The sequence below is a fragment of the Aristolochia californica genome, unplaced genomic scaffold (genome assembly GCF_029961685.1).
Source record: "Aristolochia californica isolate CCGP_79_NKW_82.1479 unplaced genomic scaffold, dmAriCali1.0.hap1 SCAF_15, whole genome shotgun sequence".
Lineage (NCBI taxonomy): Eukaryota > Viridiplantae > Streptophyta > Magnoliopsida > Piperales > Aristolochiaceae > Aristolochia > Aristolochia californica.
The window spans coordinates 20,022,352-20,034,873 of NW_027181826.1; the positions used below are offsets into that span (position 1 = coordinate 20,022,352).

Sequence of the window (12,522 nt, forward strand, 5' to 3'; positions counted from 1 at the left end):
TTTTATGACTGGTTGTTGTGTTGGAGAGGGTTTTGGGAGGGAGGGAGGGAGGAGAGTTGTAAGGACTGCTGCGCTAGTGAGTGGAGGTGGATGACCCTCCCGATGTGGTTTTCCTAGTTGGCCACGTTGGCTTATTGTTTTGAAATTTGTATTTGGCCTCCAAAGTTCGAGCAAAATTCATAGCTCGGGTCAAATCTGAGGGGGCCATGAGTTCTACTTCCAACCTCAATGCCTCATTTAACCTTGCTGTGAAGAAGCTAACTTGCTGATCTATCTGATCACTTGGCTAGCTCGGGCTAACTTCTCCTGAAATATCTTCTGGTAATCAGCAACACTGCCGGTCTGTTTTAATAGAATGAGATCGCTCAATGGGTTAGTGTGGGTGGAAGGCCCAAACCGGATGGTGCATAATTCTTTTAAATTCTTCCCAACCGATGCCCGAATGTTCCCGTTCCAGTTGGTGGCCCCACAGCTGCGCTTCTTCGAGCACGTGGAATGCGGCCAACCCAACTCTGTCCACTGCAACAGTCTGTTGATGGGAATTTTTTTTTCGCAGCGGTATATCCAAGATAAAGGGTCTTCTGACCCGCTAAAGAGCGGAAATTCCATTTTTGTATACCTTGGAATGGTGGTAGGCTTTGAACGTCCTCCATTCGGACTATAGTGTCCCCCTTGTCCCTGATTTTCTGGGTGTCCCCCATGTGGAGTGGGTGTCCTACGAATCAGGTTGGTGATCTCTTCCATATGCTGAGACATCGCATGAGCGACTAAATGAGACTCTGTGTTGTCCAACATGCTTCCAGTCGACCCTTTGCCTCGTCCTGCCTTGCTTGCATATCTTCTCTAAACCTTTCAAACCTCTCTTCCTGGCTTGATGTCTCTCCCATTGTTCCCCGCTTTGATACCAACGTGTTATGATCTCTAACCATGGACCGTGTAACCTGACAGAAGGAGATAGTCCTGGTCAACACCAGAGTGCTGTGGACGTCCTGGTCTTCCTATGATTTCGAATTCTGGGTGAAGTAAGTGAGGAAAATAAGAAAAGGGAAGTGCTTGGGATAGAGGGGAGGAGATGGAGGATAACCCAACTCTGAGGGAGACCGTAACCTACGGCTTTGAGGGAGACCATAACCTGGTTCGTCGGAGGAGAACCTGTCCTGTTTTTTTATTTCAATTTCATTCATTTTCTTCATTTCATTCTGCCCCTTTAAGCTGTTCGCTGAGGCTCAATATTTACAATGACGCCATTAAGGCTTACACGCTCAAAGAGCTGAAGCATACAGCATAAATATTAAGTAGTTGCTACAAAACAGATTTACCAAAAGTGCCATTATGGTTTGCACGTGATTCATATCGAGTCAAATTATAATATATGTAGGTTTGAGTTTGGCTAATATGCCACCTTTAGGGATGGGGCAGGGATAGGTGAAATATTAGGGAAATAGGGAAACGGGACGGGGATGGGGTGTTTCCCACCCAGTTCCAGCGTGTTTTGGGTGGCGGAATTAGGTTCGGGGTCGGGTTTTGGGAAAACAAGTCCCCAACCGGATCCGTGCCCACCCTCTCTGGCCTTTCTTTCCCACGACCCGGCATTCCGACCGTTGCGCCTTGGTTCGGACATGCACTCCTACAAGAGTAGAGTGTAGACGCTTGTCAAAACTGGTGGCCTGACAGTAATTAAGCAAAGCGACAGTGTCAATTCAAAAGCGCGCTCTCCTTGTTACGACCAAATCCTCCGTCCAAAAGTTTTCCCGCCGGTTCTTTCAGCAAAGTTCACCTGAGAGGGAAAAACGTAAGCTCTGGTGCAGTTCATTGCCTCCGCGCTTCTAGAATTGGCAAAAGCCTAGGTCAGAACCCTAATTTGCCATTTCCCCATCTACGGCGAATTCTAGCTTAGCTGGTAGTTGTTTCAGCTGCTCATTTACTTCCATGGAGGCAAGATCGACTTCCTTTGAAAGCCCTCGACTATCTCCTGGAAAAGCTTCGTTCCAGGAGAAAAATGTGGAAGAGAATCGGGTTTCTGAACTTCCTCTAGTTGACGATGAGGTGGAAGGCGAAGCAGCTGGTGTAATGGTCACGAAAAGTGTTTCGCAGCGCGTGCAGAGAATTATATCGAGAGAAGGTATCGAGAGAAGATTTAGTGCGAGGCTTCAAACCAAGGACAGAATTGACTATAGCTCGCGAAAGAAGAACTTCAGTGACGAGGAGAGAATCACGAAAAGAAAACTTAACGGCTCGTCCGGAAATGTGGAGCCTAAAGTTAACATGGATGCAACTAATGAAGTTATCGGCTCTGACAATGTGATGGATCTTGTCACTGAAAAAACTGAAGATCGAGCGGCGGGTAATGGAAGAGATTCGGTGACGGTTTTTTCAGGGAGAAGCGCATACTCAAGAGTGAAGGAAACGTTGAGGATCTTCAATACATACTACCTACACTTTGTTCAGGTCACTCAATCAATTGCCATACGTTATTTCTCTTGACTGTTCTGTGTCTTGTCCATTTCTATAAAGGCATTTCTCCCTGACCCCTAGTTTTCGTTCTTATTATTTACATTGGTGCTGGGTTTCTGGAACGTGGAGTCCATTGATTTACCGTTTAAGCCTAGAATAGCATTGTGTTGGAAAACAAGTCCGGTCATTTCATCACTTCAATAGATTTATTTTTATATGGAATCTTGTTCTACATGTTGAATTGTATCTATGGTTCAAGTTTTATCTACATAAGACATATAGAATGGGAGATATAAAGAGATAAAACTCGATTGTTTAAGCGAGGCATTTTTGTAATTTGCAAAGCCCCACTTAATTAAATAGAGAGGGGGTTGTGCACAAGCCTCAAGAAGCTCCAATCCGAGTTTTTCTCCATTCTCTCCTCTATTTCTTCCTTCTATGCTCTCTTCTACTCTTCAGTCTTCTTATATGGTATCAAAGCAATATATCGTGTCCGGGAGTGCCTTTTATCAATCTTCATCAATTTTTGAAGGGGAATCTCTTGAAAAGGGGTTTTATCAAATCTCTTGGCTACCGGCCAGTAAAAAAACTCAAGCTTTTTCCTTTTTTTTTTCTGCCATAATCCTAGGGTACTGGTTTGACCAGTCTATGAGTGATCCTTTATGATTTAATTGTCCTAAAAGGGTTTGTTTGATTCTCCTTGGGATTTGCGCCATCTATACCTGCATCATTGCTTGTGTTATCATCTGTTAAAGCTGATGTCAGCCCTATTTAAGGTTTATTTTCTTGGAAATTGGAGTTTATGTACTGATTAAAGTTGTTTGTTGCCCTAACCCTAATTTTGCAAAGTGGGGTCCACACTGGTGATATTCTAGGAAATACTTGGGAAGTGTTCTGGTGTTGATTTGTGACTCTATACAGATAATATGACGGATTCAGGTGAAGTATATACCCATTTAGAGAAATTGCATGGTATGATGGAAACGAGATGATTACTATTACTTCTCAGAGATTGACAAGGTCAAATTATCTCAATTGGACTAAATTAGTTAGGATGTACCTGAAGGCCAAAAAGAAACTAAGTTCATTCGAGATGATCCTTCAGTTCCTGTTGATGATGATTGGGACGTAGATGACAACCCAGTTATAACTTGGATTTGTCAATAGTATTGATTCTACATCGAGGAATCAAGTAATGAATTTTGAGACTAAAGGGTAGAGTATTGCCAAGCTTGTCTGGTGGCTAAAGGGTGCACCCAAACATACAGTGTTGATATTGCCCAATTATCTTTTATTCGTATATTGGTTTCTATTGCAGTGAATTAAAGATGGTCTCTATGCCAACTAGATATAAAAAATGCTTTCTTGTATGGTGATCTAGACGGGGAAGTAAATATGAAGCAACCTCCGGGATATGTTGCTCAGGGGTGGAGAAACATAAAGTTTGTAGACTCAAGAAAACAATCTATAGCTTAAAATAGACTCTGAAGGCTTGGTTTGAAAAATTCAACCAGGTGGTGATGTTTATGGGGTTTGACGATCATATTTGGTCAAATACCTAGCGACAAACTCCTATGTTCCTTTCATTACGGTATTTCCGAATAAGTTCGTGGATGACAAGCCTAAAGGTTATCTTATTGATGATATCGATATTGATGATAGTGACGATATCCGACATTGATGATATTGATGATATTGATGATGACCTTGATACGGAGCTGCTAACTATGACGAATGCGCTATTTTTGAGAAGCCACTATCACCACTCTTGGTTTGTAATGAAAAGGTCGTTTGGGATTATGGTATTGCTAGTGTATGTAGATGATATTATTTTTGTCTGACAGTGATATTTCTGGTATTGAAGAAATTAAATCCCACTTGACAACACACTTCTAAACTAAAAATATTGGGCTACTAGAATACTTTTTGGGTATTGAAGTAGCAAGAAGCAAAGAAAAAGTTGTCTTGGCACAATGAAAGTATATAACAGATATGTTACAAGAATATGGTATTTTAGGAGCCAAGCAGTTGATACTCCAATGGAGGTTGGCCATGATCTCCAGGATGATCAAAGTGCAAAATTGAATGATAAGACTATATCGAAAATTAGTGGGTAAATTTATCTTATACAACAAGCACAAGACCTGATATCTCATTTGTAGTGAGTGTGAGTCAGTTTATGGAGCATCCACGCAAAGTCCACCTAGAAGCAACATAGAGAATTTTAAGGTATCTTAAAGGGGTACTAGGAAGGGGTATTTTCTTTAAACTTAATGGTTATTTGAAAATTGAAGCCTTCTCTGATGCAAACTATGCTGGTTCCAAAATAGACAGTAAGTTGACTACTGGCTATTGTGTCTTCTTAGGGGGCAATTGAATAAGTTGGAAAAAGCAAAAAGTAGAATGTTGTGGCTCAATTTAGTGTTGAAGCTGAATATATAACAATGACTCATACTGTCAGAGAGTTGATGTGGGTGAGATCAATCTCATAGGAGTTGAGTTTCTACCAGAATGATCTATGACCATGTTTTGTGATAATCAGACAACTATCTTTATTGCGAGTAATCCAGTCTTCCATGAGAGGACAAAACACATAGAGGTGGACTGCCACTTTATTTGGGATGCCGTGAAGAAAAAGGAGGTAGTCACCCCTTTTGTTTGATCTGAAGATCAACTTGAAGATTTCTTTACTAAGGCACTTTTTTTTTTTTGAAATGATGCTGAATTGTATTATGAGAGCTCAAACGAGCAGATTACAAGAGGGGAAACCTTCCCAAACAATGAGAGATTGCTGGGAGGTTTCGAATTTTGCCAATTTATCAGCCAAAGAATTGGCTGATCTAGGAATGAGGTTCCGATTACAATGATGGATGACACAATGTCAGCAATACAATCAGTGATTGGCCAATGGAGCTAAGGAGGGGAGTTATCTTTTGAACACCAACTGATGGCAGTCTTTGAGTCGCATTCGATCATCAGCTTGCCATGAAGCAGTATTTGAATCAACAATACCCACCGACTCTGCATAGGATAGAATAGGGTTTCCACTGTTGTCTCTGAAAACACCACCAGCTCCAGCAGGCCCAGGACAGCCTAAAGCATTGCCATCAAAATTGAGTTTGATGCAGTCATAAGGGGGAGGATCCCAGGTGGCCATAACCAGATTCCTACGTGGGCCCACCATATGCGCTATCAAACCCCAATTTTCTCGAAGGGAGACGCCCGATAGAGAAGCAAACTCCTTCCTAGAATGTAGCCAACTCGAAATAAGGCCCACTGCCTGAGACGCTATATTATCTGGGTTGCTAGCCTTGGAATTGAATCTCCGGTTGTTTCGCTCTAGCCATATACACCATGGGACATGCGCACAACATGCCAAGAGAATTATTTTGCCCAGCTTAGGAAGGCGCATCCCCATAACCATCTCAAAGGTGCCAACAAGGTCCTGATGTAGCCCCATTTGGAGACCAATCTTTTGAAATATCTTCATCCAGACTTGCCATGAAAAGTCGCAATGTAAGAGAACATGCTGGACTGTCTTGTTGCACACACCACAAAGGGGACAAGTGCGATCGGGGGTAGTGTAACCTCTTTTATGGAGGTTGTCAGAGGTGAGGATTTGATCCCTGATGGCCGTCCACACGAAGAATTTGATTTTACTAGACGTTGAGAGCTTCCATGCCAAGTTTGCCTTGTGTTCATGCATGCTGTAATCTTGTTTTCTAATGTGAGAGTAGGCGGATGCAATTGTGAATCGGCCATTAACGCTAGGCTTCCATGTCACCCCATAGGTTGTTATCCTTGATGTTGAAGTTTCAGATCCATTTGAGCAAAAGGGCATTGTTCATCTCCTTCGTAGGCCGAATGCCTAAACCACCCAGATTGCGGGGCATGCAAATATCCTTCCAACTCACTAAATGATATCTGAGGTGTCCTCTGATCCTCTCTAGAGAAAACGTTGACGGATGGCGTCAATCCTGTTGCAAACAGAGGCCGAACAGTGCATGAATGATAATAAATACTGCCAAACAAGACTTGAGGAGAGTGAGTCGCCCAACAGTAAAGCTTGCCTCTCCAAGTAGCTAGTCTCTTCTCAAATTTCTCAATGAGGAGGGACCAAAGCGTCGCCGAAGGCCGAGAGTCAAAGAGTGGTAGTCCAAGATATGTAGCTAACAAATTTCCCACTGAGCACCCCAAATAGTCAGCCACACCCTGAAACACAGGTGAGTCGATATGATAGCCTAGGAGGGTGGTTTTTTTCCAGTTAATGTTCTGACCGGAAGCCAGTTCAAATAGTCCCAATACAACACGCAGTTTTTGGATCTGATCTATTGTACCAACCCCAAATCAAATTGTATCGTTTGCAAATTGAAGGATTGACACATCAAAGGCTGCCCAATTCGTCGTGGGGAGGAGCCAACCCAGGTTTTTGGCCGAATAGATCAAAGATGATAGGTATTCCGCTACCACATTGAAGAGCAAAGGAGAAAAGGGGTCTCCCTGCTTGATTCCCTTAGATCCCTTAAAATAACCGCAGGCCGTTTCGTTGAGAAGAACAGAGTAACTTGTAGAAGAGATGCAACTTTGAATCTAGAAGTGGCATTTTCCCCTGAATCCCATCTTCCCCAGGAGAGTGTCCAAAAGCTTCCAATTAACTCTGTCAAAGGTTTTCTCAAAATCAAGCTTTAGGATGAATTTTGGAAGCTTTAAAACCTTAAAATGGTGGATGAGCTCGTGACATGCCATGGCCAAGTCTAATATATTTCTTCCCTTGATAAAAGCACTCTGGCCATGATGAATGACAATAGGGAGAACTGCCCTGCGGCGATTGGCAAGGAGGCACGCAAGCACCTTGTAAGCATTGGTGGTGAGACTGATCGGCCGGAACTCAGAAGGAATTTCTGCCCCTTCTTTTTTAGGGATGAGGGCAATAAACGAAGCTTCGATGCTCTTATATCTGATGCCATGCTAATCGAACGAGTGGACCATGCAAGCAATATCGTCTCTGATGAAGGGCCAACATCGGCGATAGAATTCCCCTTTGAAACCATTCGGGCCCGGTGCACGAAGACTCAATGTTGCTTTTTCAATTTCCTTACTGGAGAAAGGGAGCTCGATGAGACTAGTTGCGGCTGAAGGAATAGCCTGGAGATGAACTCTTTCGAAGAAAGGGCGAACTAGTTGGCCATCAGAGTTTAATTTTGCAAAAAAGTTCACCAGTGAGTATGAAATAAGGGATCAATCCGAGGTACTCTCACCATTGACGTTGAGCGTGGTGATGCGGTTGGCTCTTCTCCGAGCAGAGGCGACTGCATGGAAAAATTTAGTATTGGCATCCCCTTCGAAGACCCATTTAAATCTTGCACGTTGCTTCCAGTGCATGAGCTCACTATGAATGATGGACTGCATTTTCCCTTGGAGGGCGTATCTCTGAATTACTTTTGTGGAAGAGAGGTTTCTAGATTCCTCTTTAGAGTCAAGAGTGGAAATCTGAGAAGGGACGACGGCTCTCTCGGTTGAGGAAGAGGCCTTTCTCGCAGAGGCCCATGATCGCAGCAACGACTTCAGCTTCTTGAGCTTGGCTGGAAAATTTCACCCGATCGGGCCCATCACGATCATCATCTCCCAGAAGGACTGGATAGAGGAGTCAAAAGAGGGGTCCGCTATCCAAGCATTGTTGAATTTAAAGGGGGGGGGGGGGGGGCAACTGCCGAAGTGGGTATCTACCATAATCGGCCAATGGTCAGAAACAACCCTATTGAGGACTTGGCCTGTATTACTTGAGCCAGTCGTTGTTGGCTAAGAAGTGGTCAAGCTTGGAGAGGATGGGGGGCTGTCTGCCATTTCACCAAGTGAAGGTCTTCCTAGATAGGGTAACCTCATCAAGATCCCAACTGCCAATAAAGTCTGCAAATAGCCTCATGGAGGTAGTGATTCTCCGGGAGGGCGGGGATTTCTCGTGGCAGAAGTGGGTAACATTGAAATCTCCCGCAAGCATCAGAGGAATGGGCCACTTCTGACAAGTCCTCAAAAGGTCATCCCAAAAGAGATGTCTCTCATGGTGTCTAGTAGGACCATACACACCCACAAGGCACCAAATGTTCCCCAATCCTTTCTCTCAATTTGATTCCGAGGGAGTAAGTGCCACAATAGCGATCAAGCACCTCAATGGTATTAGTGTCCCACACAATGAGAATGCCGCCAGCCGATCCAATCGCATCGATAGAAATCCTTGCAGGCTCCTTAAGAGGCCACAACTCATGGATATATCCAAGGGGCAAAGAAGCCACCTTGGTTTCTTGAAAAATAGCAACATTTGCCTTGGTGGAGGCAAGGAGGAACCGAATTGAGGCACGACGACGTACGAATCCAATTCCTTGAACATTCCAAGAGATAATGATCATTGATCACTAGTCTTCTTCTTGGACTTCTCAGAAAGGTGGTTATCTCCCCTGAGGGGCTCTGTGTAGACGGTGCCCATCACCTTGGCAAGTTCCACTATTTGTGCCCAGGTTTCTGGGTAGAATTTTTGTTGTTCTATCTAAAGAGCAGCCACATACTTCTGAGCTCTTTCACCCGTCTCTAGGAAGATGAAGTCCCCTATCTCTGGATTGCATGGGTATCTAGTAGTAGCACTTTCACCCGTCTCTTTACTAAGGCACTTGAAAGCGTGAATTCTTGGTTTTCTGTAACAAGCTGAACCTCTTGGTTATATATGCTTCAACTGAGGGGGAGTGTTGGAAAACACGTCCATGGGTATTTTGGTTATTTTATCACTTCAGTAGATTTATCTTTATATTTAATCTTGTTCTACATGTTGAATTGTATATGTGGTTCAAGTTTCTTATACATAGGACATATAGAATGGGAGATATAAGGAGATAAAAGCTTGATTGTTTAAGTGAGGGCATTTTTGTAATTTGTGAAGTCCCACTTAATTAAATAGAGAGGGGGTTGTGAATTACTCCCAAGAAGCTCCAGTTCAGTGCTTTTCTTCATTCTCTCCTCTATTTCTTCCTTCTGTCCTCTTTTCTAATCTTCAATCTTCTATTTTTACACATTGATATATGTCAAATCAAGGGCTTTGTTGTCAATTTTGTTTTTGCATAGGTACTGGTTCCAATGTTTCGTGTCTTTGAAGATCAGTGAAGTTAGAATGCTTTTTTCTTAGTTACAGTTCTTTCAATTTCGTTATCTGTAGATAATAAGTAAGCCATATCAAATCCGATTTGAGTTGGAAACGAATGACTCTGAAAATTGAAAAGATTAAGTAGGCACCATTTCTGGGTAAATGTGAGCAGTTTCATCTTATCTTTCAAAACACAAACTTTTGAATCTGTGTTATAATTCATACATGACATTTTTGGTGTTGAGCTATCCTAGGAGACAATTGACCCACACATTGTTGTTTGACAGTTTCCAGTAGATTATGAACATAAATATTTGCAAGAGTATTTGGCTTCTATTCTGGAACTAGATAGTGCAAAATGATGTACCTCACTGTTTGCTGCACCTGAATCTAATTCTATATATTGGTGTTGTAGCTTAATTATGTAGAGCTGTGCTGAAATAAAAAAAATGAAAGCCTCTAAAACAAAAATTCTCATTGGTCTTTGAATGGGACCCATTCACCCTATGTAAATAGATCCCATATGACTGAACAAAGTCCTCTGTTTCAAAAGCTCTCATTTTTTCTATTTTAGTGGATTTGATCTCAATTACAAAATATGCCTTCTTACATGATGAAAACTCACTGAACATGGTGGCTAACCCTACGACAAACCTAATAGGTATATGAAAGGTGTGATATTAGGAGATGCATGAAACAAGATGAACTTTGTTAGAATTTGCAGGAAGAAAGCAGTGAGAGAGATTAGGGTTTTCTGACCTCTCTCCCTTGTCTATAATATAAACATATATCAAAATTGCATCCATGTCGATGCAAGGCAATCTAGTTTCTAAGGAAAAATACTTTCCAATAAAATAAGTAAAATCTAGTTACATGTTCTAACACTCCCCTTCAAGCTGGAGCATATAGCTTCAACTTGTTGTAAAATCTGTCTCACACTCTCCATAAGCATAAAAAAATAAATACTGATTGGTCTTAAAAAAATTGTCTTCATGCGGATTCAACAACTTCAAAATTTGTGGTGTTTGTGGTCTTTGGCTTCAAATTCTTCATCTTCTATTCTCCCCCTTACTTGGATATTTTTTATTGCTAGTCACATAAATTTTTTTTACACAACTTTGGTAATTCTTCATGGTAGGTTGTATTAAATTCCTTATCTCTTTCTATCCCCCCCTCCCTCCCCTTCCCTCCTCCTCCTCCTCCTCCTCTCAAGTTGAGGATCACTCTTTATTTTTTTAGAGGCCCATCTTGCACAAAACAAGTATGATTGAAGAAAAATCACTCATAACTAATTGATAGAAATTCATGCACTAGTAAAAAAGGTCTAAATCTGAAAAAAGCTCTGCTTAGGCAGGCAAGCCCACTTTTTATGGTATTCAAAAATGGACTATTCACTATTTTAAGAGTAGCTAAAAAAAACTCTACCATTTTGGGTGGAAAAGAATGACTTGACTCAATCTAGATGTTGGGCATACTCTTGTTCTTTGTAGGTAGTATGTGCATTGCTACAAAGTGATAAAAAAATAAATTGAATAAATACTAGAGGTTCATTGCCTACACTTGTAAACAAATATGAACCATAACTTAAGATTAAAAAATTAACCAGTTTGATACCCAAGAGGATTGAAAGAACTAATTATCAAGGAGAGGATTTAACAAAAAAAATTGACCTGTTGTTTCTTCCCTTCCTTGGTGACACTGGCCTAGTTATCATCATGTGTTGGACATTGTTGCCAACCTTTATTGTACTTGGTCACATGTTCCCCGTTCCGCCAATTCTTTGGCCGGCAGGCTTGCTAAACATGGGACCTCCCTTATCGCAATGCTTGTCACAGGAGGTCCCCTTAGTATGTAATTTTTCTTAGTTAATACATTATCACTTTTATAAAAAAAATAACTAAAAATTGACCATAAATCAAACCAAAATCAATCAGCATGATTGACATGAAGGGTTGGGCATAACCAACAATTTGACTAAAAATTTAGGAAGAGATAAAACTAATCTCACAAGAACCAGCAACAAGTTGGCCATGAATTAGTTAAACTCAACTTACAGAGAACCATCAATCCAACAACACTTCCACTTATGAATAAATTTGTCGAATTCTCAAACACCCTTATGACCTCAACCACTATTGTTGGACAAAAAATGAAAGATAAATAGATCTCTTCAAGCATAAACCAAATTAGAATTTATCTCCAGGACTCAATCGAGTACCAAGTCTTAGCCTTGGCTAGAATTTGATGTGAACATATTGTCCTCCCAAGAGGCTCCAGTAGAGTCCAAGTTTCTGCTTGAGACAACATGGGAGTTCTTGACTGCAAGTTGTAGAGCCTAGGTTTTTTCTAGCAGTCATGGGAATTCTGTCTCCGTTGATTATGGTCTTGAAATTTTTGATGCCGAAATACCCAACTGGGGAAACTGCCAAACTATGAGACAAAGAGGTGTGCAGGAATAGGGAATAGTGATATGGTTGTCAGGTTTCCGAATTTCGAGGAGATGGAAAGATTCAAAGTGCTTGAGCTGGATAGGGTTTGGAAGTACTTCCGACTTTGCCTCTTCTATTACCTCCTTAGCAAAATGTGGCCATGGGAGAGACATGCATTTTCAGAATATTATCTTACTACTACTGTATTTATTTTTATTTTATTTTTTATTTTTAAGAATTTTAACAATGAGTATGTCATTGTTGGTGATTTTTGAAATATTATTGAGTAATTTCCCATCAGTTGAACAAAGTAGATTATTAGATGAATATATCATTTCTCAACAAAAAAAAGTTAGTATAGAAAAGGAAAAAGAGTACTTCGGTTCTTCAGTCAAGTTGGTGAGGCATTTGTATTTACTTTTTCGTTGCAAGCCTGTTAAGTTTTACTGATATTGTTTACAAGCACATGAATGATAATTTCTTGGGATTTTTCTTTTGTATTGAAAGTTT

The 12,522-nt window shown here is 41.3% G+C and overlaps 1 protein-coding gene across 1 annotated transcript in view; it reads left to right on the plus strand.

The window, feature by feature from the left end:
- The first annotated feature begins 1,743 nt into the window (after positions 1-1,743).
- LOC137951889 (histone-lysine N-methyltransferase, H3 lysine-9 specific SUVH4-like) overlaps positions 1,744-12,522 on the plus strand; it is a 47,727-nt gene continuing 36,948 nt past the window's right edge. The window contains exon 1 of the mRNA XM_068798862.1: positions 1,744-2,448. Coding sequence (XP_068654963.1) covers positions 1,930-2,448 — 519 coding nt within the window. The 5' untranslated portion in view covers positions 1,744-1,929. The remainder of the gene's footprint in view (positions 2,449-12,522) is intronic.